At 41.2% G+C, this 26495-nt stretch overlaps 1 protein-coding gene across 1 annotated transcript; it reads left to right on the forward strand.

The window, feature by feature from the left end:
- Window positions 1-973: 973 nt before the first annotated feature.
- Window positions 974-18175, forward strand: LOC134492207 (inactive serine/threonine-protein kinase TEX14-like). The gene is made up of 19 exons (XM_063296396.1): window positions 974-1110; window positions 1423-1537; window positions 2718-2883; window positions 3627-3769; window positions 5426-5486; window positions 5581-5711; window positions 6236-6352; window positions 6509-6632; window positions 6712-6884; window positions 6962-7107; window positions 7888-8078; window positions 9679-9793; window positions 11093-11187; window positions 12093-12236; window positions 13260-13467; window positions 14783-14859; window positions 14940-15013; window positions 15937-16004; window positions 17769-18175. Exons 4-19 carry the CDS (start codon window positions 3630-3632, stop codon window positions 17864-17866), a joined length of 1962 nt encoding a protein of 653 aa, XP_063152466.1. The 5' UTR covers window positions 974-1110; window positions 1423-1537; window positions 2718-2883; window positions 3627-3629; the 3' UTR covers window positions 17867-18175.
- Window positions 18176-26495: the final 8320 nt, after the last annotated feature.

The raw sequence follows: 26495 nt of genomic DNA on the forward strand, positions 1-26495 counted from the left end.
TTGAAAAAGAATAAACCTCAGCTATGAGATAGTAGTACTACAGAAATGTTAAAAGTTGAGAATAGATTCCATTACAGAAACCAAGTTTATGAACTAGGATTATTAAATCAAAACACTCTGGCTGCTGGGATGACAAGGTTTGTTCCACAGAGCCCCATGGATAACTGCAGCATTCTGAAATGAGCATCTATGAAAATTATGTCCTTGTGTGTTAAAGTTTCTCATTTGAAGTAAAATTAAGTTTGAAACTTAGCTTTGCCAGCTCTGAAGAAAGGAGAGAGGGGATATATTGGAAAACTGTATAATAATGAAATAATGGATAAGTTGATTTATGACTGCTGTAGCATCCCATGGTCACATGATCACCATTTGCATGCCTCACAGCCAGCTTCCAACAAGCAGAATCAATGGAGAAGCTGGCAGTAAAATTGCAAGTCCAAGTCATGTGATGCCTCGCTTAACGACTGCAGTGGAAGTGAGGTCATAAATCCATTGCGGTCACATGATGTCTCACTTTATGACCACATCACTTAGTAATGGAGTTGCCAGTCCCATTTCTGGTCGTTAAGTGAGAACTACCTGTAACTGAATTGCTCCCAGGCTATGGAACACACTCCTCTGAGATTTTTCTTTCAGTATTCAGAAAATGGGTATAAGATACTATTTTGCACAAAATTTATATCTTTTTTAACTCTTTAGAATGTTTTGTTTTGTTTTGTTTTGAAATAGCAGTCTTATTTACACCAGAGTACTATAAACACAGTTGCTAATGATATATTTTTTTAAAGTTTACTTTTTCTGCAGAACTTTTTTTCCATTGTTTAAAGTTCTTATAAAATAGTTACAATTTCTTTACTCAAATTCTAGTCCTGGTAGTTATGCTGAGCCCCACAATTATTCTTGTTCAGTATATTTTCTGCTTTCATCTCTCTAATCTCTACTCTTTTTCAAAATTGCTTTTTTTTAGTGTGATGCCAAAGGTGCCAGCGCTCTCACCAAACTGTCCTGTAAGCCTAGGTTACTTTACTGAACCTGAATCTCTGGAAGGGCAGTTACTCCGGCACGCTGCTGAGGGCAAGAGCAATAAAGCCAAGATATTACTGAAGAGAGGTAAAGTTCATCAGGTCTGTCATGTGGGTTACATTGCAACAATGGCTGCCCTTTTGCAACACTAGCTGGGCATCGTCTGTGTGATGAAAAGAGGGGATATCAGCAGCAAAATTTAGATCTTACTTTTTATTCCATACTTCTAATATAGGACAGGAAATTTAGTTATAGCTGAAGTTGAATCAGCTCATTTTGATGCATATAATTTTACTTTGTTGTTATTGTCGTTAATAATTTACTGGCCGCCCAACTCCAGTGGACATGCCTTCAGAAAAAACTTTTGCTACTATTCAAAGTATATGCTTCTTTCTTTAGGTGTGGATGTTGACAGCCACAATGCGGCTGGACAGACTGGTTTATACATTGGTGCCCTACTGGGACATGCTCCTGTAGTTCGGCTATTTCTGCGCTTTGGTGCTAATCCTAATCAGTGAGTGATACAGAATTCCTAGAGAAGCAAGTTCAATATTAGTTATCCTTTCGCAGCCTATCTGACAATGCAGCGTCTTCTAAAATAGAAATATATTGTAAGCATCCCAATGCATGCATTGTCTCAGATGTCTACAGATGTTCATTTCTTTAGGAACAATTCTACCATTCATGCATTCCTCAGCTTTGCAGCTACAGTCCAGATATAATAATGACTAGAAATGGCCTAGCTTTGATGTGGAGATATCCTCTTTCTCCTTCCAAGTAACACACCAAATTTGTTGGAGAAGGTATCCACATGGTAGCACTTTCAAGTTCCTGAAGGGTTTTAAGGGGATGAGAGTGAAGACTTGTTCATGCTGTCCCAAAGACAGGATTACATCTAATGGATTTATGTTATAGAATGGTAGCTATCTTAATGGAGGTTTTCAAACACTGACTGAATAGCTATCAGTTGATGATCTAACTTTGTATCAATTACAGGGTTAGATCACAAGGCAATTCTATAATTCAAACAATAAAACTAACAGATGAAAATATTGTTTTTATATTAACGTCCTCAAGTCAGTGTTGACTCCTGGTGACTGCCTGGATTAGTCCCTGTAGTTTTCCTGGCAAGATTTCAGAAGTGGTTTGCCATTGCCTCCTTCCTAGGGCTGAGAGAGGGGGACTGGCCCAAGGTCACCCAGCTGGCTTTGAACCTAAGGCAGAACTAGAACTCATGGTTTCCTGATTTCTAGCCTGATGCCTTAACCACTACACCAAACTGGCTCTCAGATTGAATATATGCCAGTTGTAAATCAGATTACACAAGTCTAGTAATCTGTAGCTGATGCACAATCCCAGGAAAAGATGCATCTGTCTTAAGGTGTTCCCAGTAGGTGCTATATGTGTGTTCTCATTCACAACCCCAAACACATTTTGTTCTTCAAATCCTGATCTCTGCACAGCCCTAGGGGTTTTTACCAGATTTCCATGATACAAAAGATGCCTTAGCATAAGAAGCCACTAAGGCCAAACTGCCAGCATGCCAACTCCTGTTGAATCAGCAGGAACCCATGAGCACTGACAAACTTGGTAAACAGCACGCTTACCACAAGTTAGATCTGTTTGAACTTAGTGGTTTCCTGTTGTTGATATTCTAACCCCACTTCATTCTCTTTCTATTCAATGGATCCCAGTCGTTGTTATGATGGTAGCACCCCAGTCCATGCAGCTGCATTTTCTGGTCACCCAAGACTTCTCAACAGTATCCTGCAAGTGGGCGGTGATTTAAGGCTACATGATCAAAAGGGTCGGACTCCTAAGGACTGGGCCCAGCAAGCTGGAAATGAACAAAATGCAAAGGTACAAAGTTCATAAGGCTGATAGGGATGCAATTCTATGAAATGTATCAGCCTGCTAGAAAAACAAAAGATACTCACCTAATAGTGACTAATCAAGGAGCAATGGAGAGTTCCTTCTGTGTTTGAAAGTTCACTGCTTTTATAAATTGTGGAGGAAGACAGTTATATATTCTGGTGGCCCTGTTGGCTTCCATGCTGGATGCAAAGGTGGGAGCAGTGCTCTTCCCCTAACAATCCAGTCACTTAGCTGCATGCATGTAGTTTATGATACAAGGCTATTAATTACAGGTAGTCCTCACTTAACAACCACAATAGGGATCAGGAAACTGGTTAAGTGGTGTGGTTGTTAAGTGAGTTACCACGTGACCGGACCGATTTTACGGCTATTTTTACGATAGTCATTAAGCGAATCGCCGCAGTTGTTAAGTGAATCCAGCTTCCCCAGTGGACTTTTTTTGACAGAAACTGGCAAAAAAGGTTGCAAATCGTGATCACGTGACCGCAGGACGCTGCAACTGGTTGTAAATATGAGCCAGCTGCCAAGTGCCCAAATTGTGATCATGTAACTGCAGGGATGGTATGATATTTTGGAACAGTCGTAAGGCTGAGTACAGGTCATAAAGCACTTTTCCCAAGGCTGTTGTAACTTCGGACTATCATTAAACTAATAGTCATTAAGCAAGGACTACCTGTATATACAAGGTTTTTGTTGAACAACGTCCTCTGTCTTTCTGTCGCTTCCAGGTCATGGACATCATACAACAGTACTGTGCCCAGATGGCAGCACAGGTGCAACATGGTGACCAGTCACTGTACTCAAAAACTCTAGGAACATCTTCACGCAGTTTGCGTTCCTCTTTCACATCACTCTTATCTACCTCCTTCTGGTAACTTTAATCTCGCTCAGTCTTAACCCAAACCTCTTAAAGCAGAAGATTATATAACGAAAAGCATGTTTTGAGTGAGCTGACCGAATATACAGTTCTCTTATATAATATGTCCTAGTAAATGTATATTTTTATCTACACTTACGAAAGAAACAAGAACAGCATGTCATGATAGCACATGCTGGAAATTACCATCCCATAAATCACCTGTGACCATTTCTGTAAAAACTGAAGTTTGGGAAACTTCATGTTGTTGCAAAACAAAAAAACAAACCAAAAAGCCCCCAGAACATTATTCAGTGTCATCTCCCTTCATTTGGTCACAATAAAGAATTATATCCTGGTGATGTTTATTTAGTTATTTGGTTATTCATTAATGTTAGGCAGTTGTAAAGGCAAGATTTCTTTCAAGTGTGAACAATTTGAACAGGGGCTTAGGGCAGTTAAGGGCACTTAGAAAACGATCTGAAAAAGTATTTCAGACCTTCAGACATTGCTCCTGAGCTATTGATAAAAGGCTGCAATCTAGAAGAAACTGAATTAGTCTAAAAAAGCGAAGACAAAACTTTTGCTTCAAGAAATCCATTCAGCTCTGAAAAGATAGGTTAAGATGTTTAGTGAGAAAATTTGCATAAAGATTCCTTTTATTCTGATTCGGTGTGTTTAAGTGTACTTTATTGTCTCTGGTGCAAGCTCATTGATTGTGTCTTAAGTAACAGACAAACGACATCGTCTCCTCAGAGTCTTATGTTTCTTCTGTATTTTTGCATTTGAGGGTTTTTTTTAATGCTATGGGATTTTCACAGCTCTGTTTTTATCTCCTCCGCCATTGATTTTTCTGCAAATGACCACTTGAAGTTAAAAGAATATTTACTTTTTATCTTTTCTTATTTTTAATAAAGTTTGATTCTGTTTACCTCTTGTGAGATTGCACTGCCTCTTGGCAAAAAAGAGGGGGGCAGAGGAAGAGGGATTGATTTCCCTAGTCATGCACCTCAATACTACAGAACCAGAAGGCAGTACTGTATTTCCTTTTAAATCTTTTTTTTTTTTACTTGTCAGTAAGGCACACAAACTGTGGAAGCCCTTACTCTCTCACATGCTGGGGTAAGGGAGGAGGGTGCCAGATAAAGGTATCCCCCTGGAAGATAGGAAGTGGCAGCAAGAAGTACCTAGTTGTTACCCCAAAAGGGAAGAGGTGGAGCTAGAGTAGTAGGCCTTGAGATCTTCTGGGAGATGAGAAGTGTCCCTTCCAAACTTTCACTTTAAGGACTCAGTCCTGCCACTCCAGTAGCAGACTGGTGTGGTACTTGCATGAGGACTGAAGTACTTGCTCCATGTCATTTTCAAAGCATGCCCAGCCCTCATAAGGACTATTATAATAGATACCATTCCTTTCTAGTTACTTTTCAGAACAATCCACACCATGGTAACGATACAGTCTCCTTTATTCAATCAAAATAATGTGAAATATAGAGTTCCAATTAACTGAAATCCTAAAGCATTTCTGTAATCTAGTAGAGGTTGTAGAGACTGAAAATAGATTGCACATTGCAGATGCTTTTCTTGTCAGCGAGAGAAACTCTCCGTCTCCTTCTCTTATATTGAAAGTTCAAAAGAATGTGCCTTAAAAGAATCCTCCCACCCCTCTTGTAGGTATCTGGACTGTCCCCAGATGTTTGGAAATATGAAGAAGCCATCTGTTGGATATGGACATGTAAGGGAATTTCTCTGAACAGCGTATTTCAGTGTAGTAGGAAGGGCACATGCTGTATTCTCTGCATACTTAACTCATTCATTTTTTTTTCCAGCTCTATCCGAGTAGATACGAGCAGCCACGGATGGCTGCCTTCATATCCATTGCAGATAATAATGAACTGATCAGAGGTCAAGGAGAAGCAGATTGGAGTTATCAGAATGGACCATTCACACTCATGAGGAAGTAAAACTATAAGAATAGTTTGAGTTGATATGTCCTTGTCCCTTGTGGCTTGTCCCTTCCCACACTTTGTCTCTGTTAGAAATAATGATATATGATCTTACAATAACTTGGAAGGCCCAGTTCAAAGGAGGTAGTTACACGCAGTGAAAGTCTTCACCTGAATTAATAATGAACCTTGATACTGAAGTGGTGACTTATATCATCATGTATTTCCATGGTTCATCTTTAATATTTTCCATCTCATTTATGTTCAAAATATTGTTTGCAAACCTTGACGTTACCCAGGAATTCCAAGGGGCAGAGTAAAAATATATGTGCATCTAAATACAAAGGAAAACAAAGCCAATATACAGCAACTCTGCATAAACAGGAATGCATAGTTTGGTAGTCTGGAGGAAGGTGGAAGGGATGGCTTGCAAAGAAAGTCAATTGATGAGTTATGATTCTAACTCTTCATTTCAGAATTTTGTGGAAAAAAGATTGGAATCTAACTCCAATTCTTTCATGATGACCTCTGTTTCTAGCTTGCTGTGGAATGGACAGTTGGTTACTGTGAGAAGCACAAAGTCAGAAGCACACCCCAACTGCAGTAAAGTGCGTCGCACCATGGACTTGCTCCTAGCTGAACAAGAATACTGCAGGTAATTCCAGTTCACAAGCATCAGGAATATGATGGATCAAAGAAGGATATATTTATATGATTTATCCTGGTTTTTCTGATTACAATCAAGAGATGTGATCTGTGTAGGCATTCATTGCAGATGCATGATTTAACATGATTCTTGTGTTTCCTGTAGCCAACTTCGTCATCCCCATCTCCTGCTTCTCTTAGCTGTGAGTCCATCCATAGATCTACAAAATATCCAGCTTGTCTTTGAAAGAGTAGAAATGTGTTCCCTGTACTATGCCTTGCACTGTGAGGTAAGTGGGGCAGTCAAGACGGTGGGCTGCTCTCTTGGCTATCCAAAAGCACATGCTTTCCTTCTTACCTTCACTGCAGAATCCTAGCTCTCCAGCATCCTCAGCAACAGTGCATCTGCTCCTGCAAGTCTCTGAAGCCCTTTTGTTCCTGCATTCTCGAGGATATGTCCATCGGGCTGTGACCTCCCATGCGATACAGCTAGTGAGACCTGGTCTTGCCAAGCTCAGTAACCTTGAGTATACGCAACAGAGGTTAGTTGAAGAAACTGCAGTTGTGGCAGTTCTGATAGGGTTCTGCAGGAATCTTGACTGAGTGGGTCCTGTTTCAGGAGAGAGAAAGTCTGTTTAACCTGGCCTAGCCCACCACCTCCGCCTCTCTACAACTGGTTACCCTTGGAAGTCATAAGAGACCGACCAGCCTCCGTGAATTCTGACTTCTACAGCTTCTGCACAGTCATTCAGGAAATCTTCACAGGTCAGTTTCTGGTGTAAGCAAAAACCACAGGTAGAATGAACTAATCAGTTGTCCGTGAGTTGTGCAGAACAAATTTGCTGCGAGTAACTTATGTGAACGTATTACAAAAAATGCCATCAGTTAAAAATGCTTTCATTTCTGGAAAGATCACATTGGTTTCAGCCTTATTTATGTTTAAAATATGGCTGTTGGGGTTAATTATATTTAAATTAGGCATGCCATACTCTGTATGACTATGTTTGGATTTTTAGATCCAGTTTCAGCATGTACAAACAAGCTCTAAAATATCCAGTTGGAAACAGGCCTATGGGCTAGAATTTGATGACCCTTTGATCTTTTTTGTCCTTGCTGCCTTCTTTCTATGGAGGTATCTTCTTTATTTGGTACAATTTTTTGAGGTTAGGGCACTTCAATTAGTTTTTCAAGATATGGTCTCTACTATTGGATTATTTATTAATGATAACCAAAACAATGAGATCTTTGTCATAATTAGGATCTGCATGCTTTTTAAATTATTCAGAAAAAGTGTGTTATCTGCTATTCATAAAAGCAAATAAATGCACATGAGCTTGGAAAAAGATGCTGCTGTAAGAACTGCATTAGAATTATGCTGCTTAAATAATTCCTTAAAGGGTCTTCCAAATTATTTTTGAAGTGTGCACAACCATAGTAATAACAGCTAGTAGTATGCTGTTGTGACCAAAAGAATTAGGCTAGATTCAGTAGTCTTCCTAAGCTATTGATTTATAATCTTACGTATCAAGCAATGCATATTTTCAGGGGAAATTCCTTGGTTTGGATCGGATGGCCTCAACGTGAGAGAAAACATGGAGGGAGGACAGTCTCTCTTAACTGATGCCCGTGTCCCTGAGCCATTTTATGAGGTGGTCAAAAGTGGTACTGCTTTGAAAGAACGTGACCGGAGAGGCACTTTCCCTGACTTACGCTACTTACTGCGGGGAGCCCAACAGGTGAGGAGCTCAGCTGCTTAAATTCTGAGTTGCTCCTAATCCTGTTATCTATAGAACCAATGAAACTGCGGGCCTTTCCCCACTGGGGCCCACTCATCCCTGAGTTGGCAGAAAACTGGCATGAAATTTACTGCCCCCATTGCTAGTTGCTAACTTGTCTCTTTGCCTCTGTTTTGACTCACTACTAAATGTTGCTGTCCTGATTTTTCATCTACAACATTCAAGAGGAAAAGTTGGTTGCATTCTCCTCTTTCATATCCTCCTACATGTCACCAACTGGTGGAAGAAATATCTCTCATCCATGGCACCGCATTAGAAATGGGGCAGATCTGGCTGTAGGACTTTGTCCATCATCTCAAAGCTCCTTTCTGTACCCCCCCCCCACAACCTATTCCTGGGTAACCCAAGCTGATGTTACAACTTAAACTAAAGTTTAAAATAAAATGTTATATCTCAATGAGTCTTTTTTGGACTGCCTGCCTATTGAGGCACAAGTTACCAGCTCTCCCCACTTGTAATGCTCCATGGTTGGGAATGGCCAGCCACGGGTGTCTTGAGCTTGCTGGAGACATAGCCTTGGTCAGTGGCCAGCAGGTTATGCAAAAAACACACTTACATACCTTTCAGTGAGATATCAACACTTCTGGGATCTTGAACAGGCAAGTGACTCACACTAAATGATGGGCAGCACACAATTCTTTGTTAACTCCTGACTTTACTGATTACAATATAGCAAGGCTTTGCTTAAGCACACATGCACCCATTTCTCACTCCCACATACTTGCCAAACCTCATCAACTGATCAAGAAACCTGAAGTCAATGAGGAAGACATATTCAGATCCTTCAAACATGTTCTTTCCACATCTTCTGAGATGTAGCCTAAGTCTTATCCGGAGTCTCTCATCTCAGAAACATGTCCCATTACCAAAGAATCCCAACTGTTCCTTTTGGCACCATCTATGTAGCCAGTTGTTCACTTCCAGAAGCCTCTTTCTTTCTGGGCCACCTCCTTGGCAGGAGGGAATGAAGTCACTACCCGTGCCCCAACTCCTACAGCCTCCTGCCCAGGGCTTCATACTGATTTGCAGTGTCTTCAAGGCTGTTGGGTCCAGCTGCTTAATGAAAGAGCAGCAGAAGGTTGGCAGGTGAGACTGATTGGGGCCCAGAGGAGAGGAGATCTACACACATTAGCCCAAAAGAGCCTCTGATTCCACTCGCTGCTGGTGACCCAGCCATCTCTGACAGTTGATGGAGAAGTGTTGCAAATTATACCTTCACTGTGACTTTCAGATGCTGTCAGCTTAAGGGGAAGAAAATTAACACTGGTACAGCCAAGGGCAGTGTAAGTGTGGTTTCCCAGGTTGGGACATGAAGACGGTACCACAGGACATGGCACAAAAAATATGTTGCCAGGGCATATTTGTACCTTAATTAGCTAAAAGTGGGGGAAGACCTAATTCAAAGCACATCTGGCTTATTGAAACCCTTTCATCATATGCAGCATTTAAGCTTTTTCTTAAGGAATGAGCAAGACACCGTTGCATCTATTTTTAACCTTTATTGATCAGGATAAAAATCACAAGGAGTATTACTTTTCAGGGTGCTGCAGGGGATTTTCCTTTGCTTTCGTCAGCAACATCATGTCCAAAGAAGCTTGGCAGGTGGGCAGGACAAACGGAGTCTGATCAGGACTCGGTCCCCATCATTCCTGAAGGTCAGTCTCATGCCAGGTAGTAGGATTACAAGATGCAAAAGGGTTTAGCTTCACGGATTCCAGTGTAGATCCAGAGGCCAAGGCTAAGCAAATGCTAGATTTGAGAATGCATGTTCAAATCTGTACTCAGATATGAATTTTAAGTAACTCACCAGATGAGTTCACATATAACATTAACCTATATTTTATTTTACCCACAATTTGTTGAATAACCCAGAAACAGACCAGAATCTGTCTTATAGCTGAGCAAAACAGCCATTGCTTCTTTGGTCCAGTGGCAAAGCAGAGGACAGGATGACGAAAGCAGCATCACAGCGTAAGACTTACCCCTTTCGTGGGTGCTTACTGATATTGCACGCACGTACGAAAGGGGAAGAGCCGATGACGTGATGCCACTTTTGTTCTGATGAAAGACACAAGATCCTGTGGATACCCCTGCTCTGACCTGCTCTTGGCTTGTTCTCCCTCCATTTTGCTGCTCTAGTCTCGCACCCATGTAGAAGTTTGGACTGACTCAGAAAATAACCCTAAAGACTAATTCAGGAGATTATAGGCAAACTGCACCTTTTTGCACACCATGCTAAGGTAAATTGGACTCAATTCAGGAACAAACTATACTTTTCAAAATCTGATTTATAGAACAGCTCTTGGTAGAAGTAAACTCAAAATGAATAAATGAATAGTTATGCAGCTTGCAAGAAATAATCTCTTATAGCTTAATGCAGCCTTTCTCAAACTTTTGACCCTGGAGGACCCCTTGAAATAGTTTTCAGGCCTCGGGGGACCTCTGCACATTCAGGCTCAAATATAGGCCAGAATTTACAAAGTTATTATGTTTGTTTCATGGATAGGCCTGCATATATGCATTAACAGTGTTCTTAGACTAAAAATAATGAATGCAACTTACCTCTTTAATGTGAAGTTTCCTGAGTTTGAAATAATTTTTTCAATAAATCATGATCTCCCAGGGAACTCCTAGTGACCTCTCTCAGAACCCTGGTTGAGAAACCCTGGCTTAATGTGAAATAAGAATTGCAAAAATATTTTTATGCTAAGAAGTATTTGGGTAATAATGGCAATAATTTTAATTGGAACAATAATATTAATTGGAAAAAGGAAATGGAAAATCATAGGCAGGAAGAAGAATGGAGAGACACAGGATAACTAACAGGTGAGATTGGAGTTAATGCATAACAGTATGAAATAGCAAAATAAATTTATAAATTTATTTTGATATAGGAAGGAGCTGAAAGAACTCAGCTTTCTGTACTCTGGTTTTACCTCTGTTGTCCTTTCCAGAACCACCGTACTTTGAGGTGGAGTCCAGCAGCAGGAGTGCAGAGCAAAGCACATTTAGTGCTCATCCTGGGAGCCAGACGCTGAGTCAGGGACAGGTAGGAGGTTGGATTCAAGGGGCTTTAAACAAACTTCCTCCTTTTTCCTTCTGGGGAGGGACGTATCCTGGCACAACATAATCCCTATCCCATGTAACAGCATTTGCCTGTTTGTGGGGAAAACCTCCTTCTACAGTAGTTTGAATTTGGCTGCAATAGCAAGCAGACCAGTGCTTCCCAAGCACGGCAACTTCAGGATGCATGGACTTCAACTCTTTGACTTCAGTATGTTGAAGTCCAAACATCTTAAAATTGGCATGGCTGGGAAACACTGAACTAGACCCTTGAATGCTTGGGCAACACAGTCAGATACAGTCCATTTTGTATCAGATTTTAAATGGAGAAGTTACGCAAACACACATGCACTCACACTAGCTAGAACAGGAAGGGTGCTGCCATATGGCATCTGGTCCTGATGTTGGGAGATTCGACCATCTCCATCTATAAAAAGAGCTGTCTCTCAAAACGTTTATCACAAGGAAGGTACCGTAGGGACTTTCATACTCAAACAGGATCATTGTATGAATCATTGTTCATCTGAATGGTTCCTTGCATTTGTTTATTTATTGCCTTTAATTAGCATTCACTGGAGTATATTAGGAATATAGAGAAAGCTGAACCGGATTAAGCCAAAGGCCTGACCAGAATTCTATTCCCAGTTAGAAGTCTACAGCAAACTACAAGAAAGGAGGAGGAGGAGAATAATGCTCTTCCCCTCACGTTTCTAGCCATTGGCACTGAGAGGCACACAACCTCACGTACTGGAGTAAAGGTACAAACTGTCTTCCATAGAACAGGATACCCCTGTTTAGGAAAGAAGTGGAAGGGACAATTCACATTAGACTCCGTTCCATCCACTGAAGAGCACGAACTTTCACAGTGTTCTGTATTTTTTTTTCTTATAGAAATACAGCAGTCAGCAGGCAGGTGTCCCTAGCAAATCTGTGGAACAGCAAAACCCTAAGTTGAACTCTGACAGCCCATGGGAACAAGGGAATAGTGAAGAGGAGAAGACCGAGTCTGACAACACTGGAACGTCAGCAGACCTGGTATGGCTTGGTCAGGCTTGAAGCCTTTTTAGTCTTGATCTGTAACTCCCTGAGTACAAATGGCAGGAGGAAATGCTCCACCTTGACACTTCCCGTGCTCACCCTGCCTCAGTTAGCATCCATGTTGCCACGCCTATTGTTGCTTATTCTTTAGTCCTAGTGGTGTTTCAGTCTTTTCCGATTATGTGTTACTCCTAAATTTCACGTTAATTCTGCTCCAAACTATTTCTATATTCCCAAACCTTTCCCCTTCCAACATGTACACACGGCTCTTCCCTTCCACAAACACACTTATATGGTTTTATGGATGCTGTTTATATGGCCCATGTTATTCAGTCTGGATCTAATACTGGATATAAGTTATATTTAGAGTTTTCACCTGATTAATGAGAACTCATTCAGTGACTCAAATGAGCTCGTTGATTAAGCCCAGGGCCCTTTGGATGTTTACAGTAATAATGCCCAGCTCTTTCTGTTCACACAGTTATGGGAATTATAGTCCAAAACATGGAGGATACCAGATGGGGCGAGACGAGCAACCTTTTTACATGAAGGCTGCACTGCGTGCCATGAACAAGCACATTCACACTTCAGTGCACAATGCCACATATGTAGTGCATTGATTGTGAATTTCTTTTTACTTGACTTTAAAGCATTTAAATCAATAAAGGTAATGATTAAAAGTTGTAGCCCTGGTAGGATTTACACACTGCTCCACACCCAAATCTCCAAGAGTCTTAAACAGTGTTTCACCACTTCTCAAGTGAGCCACTCTTCTAATCCAAAGTTTCCCACACCATGAGCCTTCACTCCCCTTTCAGTGTGAATCTGCTTCAGAAACCGTAGTGTGAATGTGTCTGTCTGCTAGTGCTGAATTGTGTTGCCCTTAACACACACACACCCCAAGCATTTTTTTCAGTCCTGATCTGCATTTTCTGATGATTTTCCACAAACCAAATACTCCTTAATCCTTTTTCCATGTTACCCACCTGGACTTTCCTCACAGTTTTCTTTATTCTTCAGGGAAACACTGTTGCCAGCCAGGAGGAGACATTTGTGAACAGCCTACAGGATTCAGCCTGTCTGTTGGCAAAGGCCCAAGCATCCTTAGAAAATCTCGAGAAACGTTTTGCATCTGGCATCCATATGTTGGAGTCATTTGTCACCCAGCAAGGAGCACCAGGTCAAACCAGTCACAGCGAGGGAGCCCTGCCTAAGCGGGTGGTGGTGGGTAAGTGCTAACACTGGGAAAGACTATGTATTTAACAGTGACTGAAGATGTTCCTTCTTGTGTACATTAAAAGTACTGTAAGAGCTTTGACCCTTTCCAGATAGATCATTTATTACTTGTAATCTGTGTGCCAGCAATACACGACCCCGCTGCATATTGTTCAGCACTGAATGCAATTCCTGAAACTGATGTTGTATGAATCTTTCCTTTGGCAACCATCATGGTAGTATAAGCATTTTCAGCAGCCTTTTCAGATTTTTTTTTGCCGATTTCCAACTTCCAGAGGACTCATGTACTCCAGTGTTCTTGCATGCATCTTCAGTTTTCCAAATCCTGGGAAATAAGACTATCTCAATCTTCTCCTATTCCAAAGGGGAAAAAAACTTGCTGTATTTGACCAGTGCTAATACAGACAATTGCAGCTGGACTCATGGTGAAAAGAAGATTATCTGGAAAAAAAATCCATAAAGGAAACAGTACAGCATTTTATGTAATTCCAAATCCATATGTGCTGTACTATATTTTTTGATTTATTAAATTTTTTCTAAGACTACAGTCAAAAGACCCTTGGTGGTATACAACACAATTAAAAAACATAAAACACCCATTGTAAAAGTATTAGAACATAAATGATATACAGTAAGAAATAATCAAAAACAAATAGCATCCATAAAAAAGACTATCTGGGAGAGTTCCCCCTTAATCAGCTTCTGGAAGGCAATTGAGGTCGGGGCAAATTTAAAATAAAATAAAACATTAGATGTGTCAAGAAAATGATACATTTTTAGAAAATCAAACCACAGAAGCCATGGAAGATTTGCTGTGTAAGTGGAAATGTTTTGAAAAGGAATTTCAGAAGGAGGCAGCTACGTATCAGTAGTGGGGAAGTTGATCCTGGCTGATAATTTTAGGAAAAGGATAATCTTCGTAGTTCTAGAGCTTCTTCATGCATACAGAATTACTAAAATCAATTTACTGCCATTGTATCCCAAACTTCAGTTGGGCTTAAAAGAGCAGTGAAATATATCATACTCCATAGCAAGGAAAACAGGTTCAATAATCCAAAATCTTGGCCTTCAGGAAATAAAGCCAAACAGAAAACTTGGATTATAAGGGAGAATAAGGTTGAGTGGGTTCATATCTATAAACACCTTGGAGTGGTTTTTGATGCCAAAATGTCCATGGAAGCACATCATGGTTATGCCACCCAGGCAGCATTGCAATCTTCTGCCACCATTTTTTTGGACGTTAAGCAAGGACTACCTGTAACTAATATCCTTTAGATTGCTACTAACCAGCATCTGTCTCCACTCAGAAAAATGCAAAGATAACACCCAGAACTCCCTGCAAAACCTTATTGATTTATCAGCTCAAGCCAGAAGAAAAAAACAGGTATTTTTAAATAAAATAAAACAAAAACTTACCTTGCTATATTGTTTGGTGATACTAACCTCAAACAGTCTTGCCCACAGCAAAATCCTGCCTTACCAAAGATTTACCAGAGGTTGGAGAGCAACACAGAAAGACCTTTTTGTAACACAGAGACGTAAGTAAGAGATGTCACAATCACATTTTCCTGCAATATAAAGAGAACTGGCCGTTGGCTTTCAGATTATATTGTTCCAGGTTTGAGGCTTGTTCTGATCTCTGTTCAATTCTGCAAATCTGAAAGTTAAGTTACCCACAGAAATTGTGTATAAATGCTCAAAGAAATATCCCTAAATTTTGACAAAGGACAAAGAAAATGAAATATGTGTGCATAGGAGGAAACGGGGCTGTATAGGGACTGAGTTTAAACAGAAGGCAGAGAACTTACTCTGTTTCCTGTATATGCACACTGAATTCTGCTTGAAATCTGCTTGAAATGGGGATGGAATGGAATGCTCTTGCTATCAATCCTCGTAAGCTCAGCCTGTACCTAAGTCAGTAAGCACTACGTCACAAGAACAAACGGCTTCTTACCGAAGACGCTGAAGCTTTGATTATTGCTGTAATCCCTGAAACTTCTTACCGCACGGGAATTGTCTATAAATGTCAGCCCTTCGGGGTAGGCAAGAAGGCACAGAAGGGGTTCCACGAATGCTCTTGATTATTGTAGGGTAGAACCACAGAATCTTTAAAGCCCATCCCAGTTCCTCTCTGCTCCATCTTATACTAAGCAAAATCCAAGTGGAGTTATGTTGAGTTTCTTTCGCACACCTTCCTCTTTTTCAGGACTAAGTAATCTTTTCTAAAAATCTGGAAATTTTTACTTCTCATTTTCTATGTCTTCAAACATCGGTGAAAATTCTGAACAGTGCCTAACTAGGAGTCCTGTGGAACTGCCTCTTTCTCACTTGACTAGTTAGCAACTACACATTGGAGGCATTTGTAAGCTAAATATATACCTCAGTTTTAGTCTACCGTATATTTCCCTAGTTTCTAAACCATGGAACTGTATTTAAAATTTGTTTATTCACGTTTCCACAGCTTTGACCTCCTTCAGGAAATTATCCAGGAGCTGCAAGGAACAAGTGACTCCTTCACTGTGAACCGCAGTAGGTAGAAAATTAGAGACTTTTTTTGTAGGTGTAGTCCTGAAGCACAGAGGTAGTGATCAGTAATCAGTCTTTATTTGTAGACAAATGGAGGCATTCCTTGTTTGTTTATACGAACGTGCAGAAAAGAGCATTTTGCCTCATTGATTGCATCAGCTTTCTTTGATCTTTGCTGTTTTTAAATCGATGCACGGTCAGTGATTCTGACAGTGATCTGATTATCATCTCTGTCCCTCCTCAGGCTATATCTGATATCAGCTGTTTGCCTTTATTTTTAAAGTACTAATTTATATTTGTACCATTAGGCTTTCTTACGTTCTTTAAAAATAAAAATGCTAAAGGGTTATAGATTATACCGTAGGGCAGTGTTTCTCACCCGTGGCCACTTTAAGATGTGTGGCCTTCAACTCCCAGAATTCCCTAGCCAGCATGGCTGGCTGGGGAATTCTGGGAGTTGAAGTCCACATAGCTTGAAGTTGCTAAGGTTGAGAAACACTGTCATAGCGGACGGTTAAGAAGCTTGGCTGACCAGCATCATGCAAACTTGTTTTTGCTTCCAAAGCTGAGCTCCCTAGATTCACTTTTGGAAAGAACAGAAGAATGAGGATGTACTTCCTGATCACGTTGGTCCCTTTACGCACGCTTGAAGTGCTGCGTGCTGGAGATTAAATGATTCTGTGTGTGCATGTAACCATTAGTGAAGCAGATATTACAACAATTACAGAGAGGTGATGTGCAATAGCTACAAGGAACACGTTACAGGGATAGGCAAAGCCCAGTCCCTATGTCACTACTTCCTACCATGAGATCAAAGAGCATCTCTGTCGATATCTATCTTGGGAGGAAGCAGAAGGAAGTGACCTTCCATTAGCAGTTGGTGAAGCAAAGAGCAGGCAGAAAGGTGGACTGGACTTCTAGATTTCCTTCTGTGCCCTACTGCCCTCATGTGGCTTTAGGTCGATAGTCAGACCACGTGGGATTTGGGCTTCCAACGTGATGAAAGCAGCTGGAGGAGGGCACACATCAATGGGAGAGGTTTTAACAATGTTGGAGCTTCCTTACATGAGGAAGTCCTGGAAACTTAAAAAGATGAAAATCAGTTCACATAACGAAAGGATTGGGAAATGGCTAAGTATATTCTCCCCTTTTTTGCAACCTATGTGAAAAGTGCACATCAAACTAATCTGCATGTGTTTACATAGTCTGCATAACAAAGTTTAATTTGACAAAGAGGACAGAGACAGTGCCACCAAAGATCTTTCTCTGTCTGCTGACAGTCTCAGACACCACATTGGTGTTGCCGACACGCTGTCTTCATTTCCATTCTGTGAGAGATTGACTCCGTAAGAACTCAAATGTTATTTTCAGCAAATACCCTGTTTGCGTTTCTTAAGAAATAAAGCTTTTCAGCATGCTGAAACTGCAACAGTGCTGTCACCTTTGCGCAGAATCATAAAATGCACAGTGCTGCTACAGCAATGTGTGAGGAATCGTCCCTATCTGTGGAGATAAATACAGCTCATTAGCAGAATTAATATTTTGCATATAGGAAGTCCCAGATTTAACTACTGGTGTTTCCAACTAAAGGAACGGGTAGCAAATAAAGGGGAAAGGCCTCCCCTGAGGAATAGAGCCATTACCAGAGTAGGCAATACTAGATTAAGTGGATGCGTAATCTATAGAGCAGTTGCCAGCTGTGTTCTTTTATTGTGCAATAGCAGCAAAGCATGGCATCTAATGAATTCTCATTGTTCACTTCCACAGAGCAGCAAGCGTGGGACAGAAAAGAGAAGGAGATTGCCTCCGGTCAAAAGAAGGGAGATCCGGTCCCCACCACAGGGCGAGGGATGGTGGCTAGTTAGGATGGTCACGACCACCCTAGTCCTCTATCGGAGATGGGACTGAAATAAAAGCCATTTGTTTCTTCAGTAACGTAGCCATCAGCATGCATCCTGAGAATTCAGTGTCTAGTTCAGAGCCTCATATCCTAGAAAGGTTAAGTCATACAAAACAGGATTGCTTTTCAAGAGAAAATGTAGTTTTTTAAGAATAGACTAATGTCACTTAGAGTATTTGAGTTAGGCTAGGAGAGCGACAGGTCAGATAAAGCTTCTAGTGAGTTGATAGGCGTAGGTCAAGATCAAAGCATTTTGCAGCCATTTCCCCCACATAGGCCTGGTTCAGCTCATGTTCTTTTATGCTTTGTGTTCACATACAGTAGATGCAGAAAAACATGTCCAGTGACCCAGCCTTGTATAAGTACCTCATTTTGTCATTCTCTGATGTCACAGTTCTATCAAAGTACAGAATTGGGGAGAAAAGGAGTGTAACTCTTTCCCCACACCATGCTTCTAATGAAAATTTCCCTCCCTCCCTCCCCAGTCCGTTGCTTTTAGCTTCAGCAAAGAATCTCTCAGGCCTCATCCTGAGCAAGATAGTTAAACCTCCGGCCTCAGGCCTCATCCTGAGCAAGATAGTTAAAGCTCTGATCTTTTGTACCTACAGTACACTCCTACTGGAATAAAAAATCACTGCATGCTTTGTATATTACATTTGTCAGTTCTCTTTGAAAAAAGAACAGGGGAAACATGTATGTAGGGGAACTGAGATGGCTTTCCCTTTCATACCATTGACATCACATTTAGTTTGATCTCAGCCTACTGCTACTTTTTAGTTTTCTTAAAATATTTTGTATTTGGGGAGTCTTAAGAAACAACATTAAGGTATTTTGCTGCTTTTCTCTCCCTTCCTATGAATTCAAAGCAGCTTAGAATGGGGCCTTCCCACTTGGGTTCTGATGAGGGTGGGCAGTTTTGCCTTTTATAACATACAGTAATGGCATCTTGTACCCCTTCAAACTACTGTCTGATTTACCAGTGTGACAAGATAGGTGAGCTATAACATTTTTTTAAAAAATCGGTCTGAATTTGTCACTTCTCTTGATTTCTTTATAAATAAAGGGAAACTGTTTTGTGGTCAGTTTGTTTTTGGTAAACCTTTCATATTTACCTGGTGGGATTGTCTAGCGTGATAAATTTTTCAGTATTTCTAACTATTTTTTCTTACAGACAGGATTCACACATAATTGTAAACCATAAAGTACTTTGGTAGGCTTAAGCTTAACAATGTGATGTGTAAATCTTGGCTGATGGCTTCATATATGTATAAACCCAGTCCATGGTGGCTTTTATAACAAACCATGCTTGAAAAAGCAAAGTATAGTGTGATATATGAATAAGATGCATGACAAAAATTTTACTAGGTTTTATTTTGTTTCCTGTTTTAAGAGCTCAGACACCAGCACATTTGCTGCTTTCAAGTTGTACGTGCAGAAGCTCAAAGATTGAACTGTTGGCATCTCCATTTAAAAAGGATACTGGGCAGAAAATACATCCTCAAGGGCTACTCTCAAACTAGAAAACACCACCCTAGCTAGGATCTGGCTAAGTATCAAGCAGCAGCCTATATTCACGTTACTACTATTGGTGGCAACTCACTCCTATGTTAATGCTGGATTTAAAGGTTTCTTTAAGCACTGCCATAATGCATGAGGGTTTAAAGCAAATAAAGTAATGTATTTTAACTTGACTGTGAATTCTGTTTTAATAAGTCAATTTATCTGAATTGAATTGTTATTTTTACAAATAAATGAATAATACATATTGGAATAGTTTATTTACCCTCCACCATGAGACACAGGAATGAGACTCTCAGCCAGGGTTTACACTTCACATCACAGTCCTCATTCTTTTCTTTCAAAAGCTGCACAAATGAAAGGAAGCTAGCTTGAGACACAGTAGTTAGCACCTGTATTTGTACTATATAGTCCTCTTGCAGCAGTACTAAGGATGAAGCAAGTATTGGGGGCCATGTGGACAAGGGATTTTTTAAATTTTTATTTATTAAATGTATACACCGCTCACCTCGCTATAAAAGATTGGTTGAGGAGGAACCCATAAGTGTTACTTAATAGGCTTCCATAACTGAGTGTGTAGTTTTTACTGTTTATAAGAAGATAGGCATTTTATATCTGCTGCTCAGAATTCTCCCCACCCAATTGATATGTCATACCGAGCCACGACTCCTCTGCACAATGCAGTCAGAATATATTCTGGGCTGTTAGAACCTCTGCCCCAATCCCGGTTTTTCCGCTGTTCATCATAGGTGCAGCAGCCTCAAAGACAGAATGGGACTGAATAATGCTGTTTTGAGCTTTAAATGCTGCAAGACAGAAACAAGCTCCAGTTTAATTAAAGAACCATCTATTGGGATCTTGGTGTTTGCTGACCTTGGTTTTCTTTTTGCAAATGTTTCATTACCACTCTAGGTAACATTGCCAATGGTCTGACGCGAAGGAACAGAGCTTGCTGCTTTTTATGTATGGCAGCTAGTCCTGCCTGTCTTGATCAGGTGTAACTTGTTCTAATGTGTGTGCTTGTTTCCAGTTCTGAAAAAACCTGAAATAACGCAGCATGAGAATTCAGAGAGGCCACATGATGGCACCATAAGTAAACAAAGAAAAAAAGTTCAAAGACATATTACTGGATTAATTCTAATTTGATTTTCAACTAATGCAACATCAATATTTCAGCAGCATGTCAGAGGCTTGAGAATGTACCCTTTACTTCACTAACACTATATGAGGGTATAATAGCAGCTGTGCTACACGGGCCAACATGGAAGTACACCAGCAGCACACTTTATATGCACTGAAAGAACATTCCCATCACTGTGCCAGCAGATGTGCCAAGAGAATGGCTAAAGTGGGTTGAAGACTTGGGTGAGGAAGTGAGCAATATAAAGGAGAAACATACTACAATCTAGAGCAAGCTTTTCCTACCTATAGGAAAAGGTCGGAAATCACATTCAGTTGACCTGGCCACTGGGAAAGACTTACATTGCGCTGATTACTCACTTGGTCTGTGACCCCACCATGATCCATGGCACAACTTTAAATCAGTTTCTGATTTCCTTATCACTACAGATATTGGTGCGTAGAAAGCAAATGGCTCAATGGTGTAGCTACGGTGGAGCAGAAGACTGCACAGATCCGCATTCAGTCTCAGGGCACCATCAATATACAAACTACATTAGTTAATATATTACCGACAGCTAATGGGGTCATACTGTATCTCTCTGATCCCACATCACTGAACCCTTAAACTGTGCTTACGCATGATACTAATCCAGTCTTAGTTTTCAGAAAGTGAAACTTGGTAATAAACATTCAAAAGAAGGCACAACATAGACTGGTCTCACAACCTTCCTTCCTTCCTTCCTTCCTTCCTTCCTTCCTTCCTTCCTTCCTTCCTTCCTTCCTTCCTTTATTGGAATTATTTGAATCTGTTCAAATTTGGACGCGGTGGCGCTGCGGGTTAAACCGCTGAGCTGCCGATCGGAAGGTCGGCGGTTCGAAACCGCGCGGCGGGGTGAGCTCCCGTTGCTCGTCCCAGCTCCTGCACACCAAGCAGTTCGAAAACATGCAAATGTGAGTAGATTAATTGGTACCGCTTCGGCGGGAAGGTAACGGCGTTCCGTGAGTCATGCCGGCCACATGACCATGGACGGGTCCTTAGGGACAACGCCGGCTCCAAGGCTTAGAAACGGAGATGAGCACCGCCCCCTAGAGTCGGACACGACTGGACTTTACGTCAAGGGAAACCTTTACCTTTACCTTTAAACATTAATTTCAACTTTGGGATCCAGAATCTCAGGCAAATGCACCATTTATAATTTCCTTACATAAATAAATCCATGTTAGAATCATGGTCTCTCTGTGTGCATATGGTGACTTCAGATTCCTCCTGCCTGAGAGAGAATTACTGGTTTGGCAACAGAACTTGTGAATAAAGATAATTGGTTTGTTGATTATAAACTGAGTATGAATCAGCAGGGTGATGCAGGCTGCATCAACAGAAGTATCGTTTTCAAATCACGGAAAATATTTGCTCTACTCTGTGTTAGGCAGACCTTCACCTTGAGCATTATTGGATGATACCCAATTATACATCTGCATCCTGGGTGATTTAAGGGATGCCGTGACCACCCTTTCTTGATGCCTGGAGGCTGTGGGGGTCTGGATGGGGAACAACAGGCTTCAGCTGAACCATGGTAAGACGGAGTGGCTGTGGGTTGGGGGCTTCTTCATATCCAGGAGTTTACCATCTTTGGTTCTGGATGGGGTTGCACTGCCCCAGACAAACCCAGTGTGGAATCTGGGGGTCCTCCTGGACTCACAACTCCTGCTCGAAAAGCAGGTGGCAGTTGTGGCTCAACTTCATGTTGTGTGCCAGTTGTGCCCCTTTCTGGATCGGGAGTCCCTCCCATCAGTCACTCAAGCCCGTATAGACTATTGCAATGCACTCTACATGGGGCTACCCTTGAAGAGTATCTGGAAGCTACAGCTGGTTCAAAATGCAGCCATGCAAGCAGTCTTGGGTGACCCAAGGATGGCACATGTAATACCTTTGCTACAGGAGCTGCATTGGGTGCCAGTTTGCTTCTGGGTCCAATTCAGGGTGTTGGTTATCACTTTTAAACCCTACATGGCATGGATCCAGGTTACCTGAGGGACCACCTCACACCCATTACATCGACCCATCCCACCTGGTCAGGCAGAGAGGGCATGTTACGTCCATGAGAGATTGTCAGTTGGCAGGGCTCAGGAGAAGAACCTTCTCTGCAGTTTCCCCCGCCCTATGGAACATTCTTCCCCCAGAGCTGAGGCAGGCCCCCACTCTCCCAGCCTTCCAGAATAGGGTGAACACCTGGCTCTGCCATTTCGTGTGGGGCATTAGGAGGGGTAATCAACCCTGCGGGTGGTCAGCACCTTGACGATGCTCCCGTAAACTAAGAATTTTTTAACACCTATATCTTGGATTATATTTTTGTTTAAGAATATGGTTTTATTGTATTGTATTTTAATGATTATTTATTCTGGTTTTTTTCTGGTTTTATTGTAAACTGCCCAGAGTCATTCTTTGAGTGACATGGGCGGTAACTAAATTTGAAATATAAATTAATTAATTAATTAAATTATGTACAGTTCTGGGCATTGCACTTCAAGGATTCAGATGATCTGGAACAGGATTCAGAGCATTGAAGGTCCTCAGGGATTAAAAATTCAGGATACTTCCTCACAGGTCTGCTGCTGTTCCCACATGAGATCCACACCCCAGTGAAGTCATCCTGTTGTCCTCCATGGGCAGGTGAATTGATCTTCTTGCATGGTTGTGACATGGGTCAGATGGCAAAATGGAAGTTTTGTGACTTGCAACACTGGATCATCAGACGGCTGGGTGGGGTGGTGGGGAGAAGGAGGCATTTGCTCATTACTGGAAACTTAGCTGTTAGGAATATCTGACTGTAAAGAGACACATCATACCTTCATCACAGGTTTCAGTGGGGAACTGATATGAAGGAAGAGAGATGTCTTGACATCCAAGCAACTTTCATACCACCAGATCGTTTTGCAAAACATCTAGACAAGCACAGCAGTAGCTGAAAACATGGGAGAGGTGGCTGTAACCACTTCTTTATCCCTTTTTCTTGGACAGCGGGGAAGTGGGGGAGCAATTTTGTGTATGGGTGCATTCTTCAAATACCAATCTTGCCCATGCCCCTAAAATCGAAAGTTCATATCCTGGATTCCCTGGCAAATCATGCTGAAAATGAACTCTCATCTCTTTTCCTTCCATGAAAGAATATTCAAATGTTGCATACAAGAGCATCCATAAGGAGGCTCAGAAAGGTCAAGATTGCAGCTACCATCTTGATTTGCTTGATCTTCCACCACTGTGCCTGGCCTTCATTGCTTGCTTGTTTTAAATAACCATTTGCTATAAAAGAAAACCACATACTTGAGCCAATTTGTTCCTGAAATTCAAGTTTTTTCATTATAATTTATGCATCAGTTGATATATATATATATATATATATACACATACATACACACACACACATACATACACACACACACACACACATACATACACACACACACACATACACACACACAAACACACTTCCAAAGTGGAGAACTCAGAAATCAGTATTCAGGACTAAATTTCAATTGTGGTAGGAAAAGGTAATGTGTAACAACCATGGCCCATCACAAAACATGGTTTACCTAAGAGGCAACTGGAAAGGTTAAATGAAAAGCTCGACCAAGGATTTTAGTATAACATTCAGAACATAGAGCCAAGCTTTTGAATATATTGTTTTGGGCTCCAAAATCCATTTTAGAGAAGGCAAAGTAATGATACCCTCCACTGGGTGATGTAATGGTTACGATTTCTTGAGAAGTCTATAATGCTGGGAAAGGTAGAAGGAAAGAGAAGATGATGACCGCCAGCAGAGTGGTGGGCAGCATCAGTGAGTGCACTGTTGGAGGACCTGATGGAGGTCCAGGATGGAGACAGATCATTCTGGAGAAGGTCTACCTATGTGGTTGCTAACAGTCAACACAAACCTGACAATCAGACTTCCAAGGTTGATGTCAGCTCCACTATGTACACCAGACCAAGAAAGTAACTCCAAAGGAAGGTTAAACCTACTTTATTATATTGGCTATAGTAAAAGAATCTTGCAAGGCTGACTGTGCTTTACTTCCCCTCCCAACCTGTGAGATTAAGGAGGTGTCTGTTTCAGTTATTTCCTCCTCCCCTCAGATGGTTTTGGGCTTGAGTCATGCTTTTTGCCTTGCCTCTCCCAGATTCTGGAAACCCATCTGGCTTATCTCCGTCAAGGTCATCTTCTTTACTATCTACACAAGATGGATGGGCAGCAGCAATGTGTGCACCACTGGAAGACCTGAAAGGCCAGGTTGGGGACAGATGATCCTGCAGAAGATCTATCAGTGCAGTGCGAAGCGTCAGCACCAATTTGATGGCAAATAATCAATTCAGAAAATGGTTCAGAAGTTCCCTGCAGGCTCATCCTACTTCACAGGTTTGTTGCAGGACAAAAAAGGAGACGGGTGTGTTATGTACACTGCCTTCTACTCCTGAATGAAGTGGGAGATCAGGAAGGAAGGATACCAAAAGGGCCATTTCTTTATTAGTGATTCATAGCATCGTCTAGCCATCATGACCGATATATCAGTAATGAGATCAAGTTTATTTCACCATCATCATGGCTGGCTGAATCATGAGTGAGGAAATGGTTAAACACAAAGGATCTAGTACAGGCATCCCATCACAAAAATGGACAACACATACATCATTTCCAGCCAAACATTTAGTCTCCTAGACATTCTTTACTCTTCTCTCTTTATTTTTTTCTGAGTATGCTTCAGAATGAAGTGCTGGGGTACAGCCACTTGCCATTTTTATTTTCTAAGAATGTCTTTGGGATCCATATAATTAACCTAGCATGAGAAATAGGAACTTTGCAGTATGCAAAGCCATTAAGAGGAGAAGGGAGCCTGGTGCCTATTATTGTTTAAAGCACAGTGCTTTCCATCTGTACCATGCTGGAAACCCCAGGTCTAACCCTGCATCTTTTTTATTTCATTGATCTGTGTTGCAATGCTGAGTTGTATTACAAGATTTTTCAGTGCCCTGTGTATTCATCAATGGTCAGGGCTCTGTTAATCTAAGACAATGTTTCTCAACCTTGGGAACTTTAAGATGTGTGGACTTCAACTCCCAGAATGGCTGGCTGGGGAATTCTGGAAGTTGAAGTCCACACACCTTAAAGTTCCCAAGGTTGAGAAACATATATCTAAGATGATCCATTTTACCTTTTTGTAGTTCCAGTGGATCAACTGGAACAATCGCTGTTTCAAAAGGGAGGCAGAGATGTACTGATGGCCCATTTTTCATTTTTCTTGGAAATGTTTGTGTATATCTTGGATTAAACATGTGCCTATTTCTGATTTATAGGTCTCAAAAATGCCTCCACTCTGTTGCTTTTCCTAGTAATTTTCAATGACTCAGTCAACCACATGGATGGTGAATGATTAATCATAATTGTTCTGTCTGAACAATGTTAATCAGTGCTGTAGGAAGATTTGAAAAGGAGAAGCAGATGTTGGAACTTCAAGAGTCATCCTCCAGCAACCAATTCAAGCTTGCTTTCTGACAAGTCACTGTTCCTTGTTCCCTCTTTCTGGTTTCTAGGCTGTGAGACTTTATTTCTACATTTCGGTTTCAGTTATTGTGAAGACATAGTTGTTAATGTACTGGCAAAGGGTGAGATTTCCCATCTAGTTGATAAGCAACTTTTGGGGGCTGATGGGCACATTTGAAATTTTGAGAGCACATGGTGGGCACTCTTACAAAATGGCTGCCATGTTGGACAAGACCAGTCTTCAATCATTCATCTACCAGAAGGCTAACTGTAATGTTGCTCCTTGCTACCTGCTTTGGTTCTCCAAGATGCCTTCCACCACTCCAGCTTACTTTAGCCTTTTTCTGGCCAGATGGGCCTACTTTCAAACAAGACAATGGCTGCAGCCATCCATCATTGTTATTTTCTAAGGATGCCAAG

Source organism: Candoia aspera, chromosome 2 (assembly GCF_035149785.1).
Source record: "Candoia aspera isolate rCanAsp1 chromosome 2, rCanAsp1.hap2, whole genome shotgun sequence".
NCBI classification, from domain to species: domain Eukaryota; kingdom Metazoa; phylum Chordata; class Lepidosauria; order Squamata; family Boidae; genus Candoia; species Candoia aspera.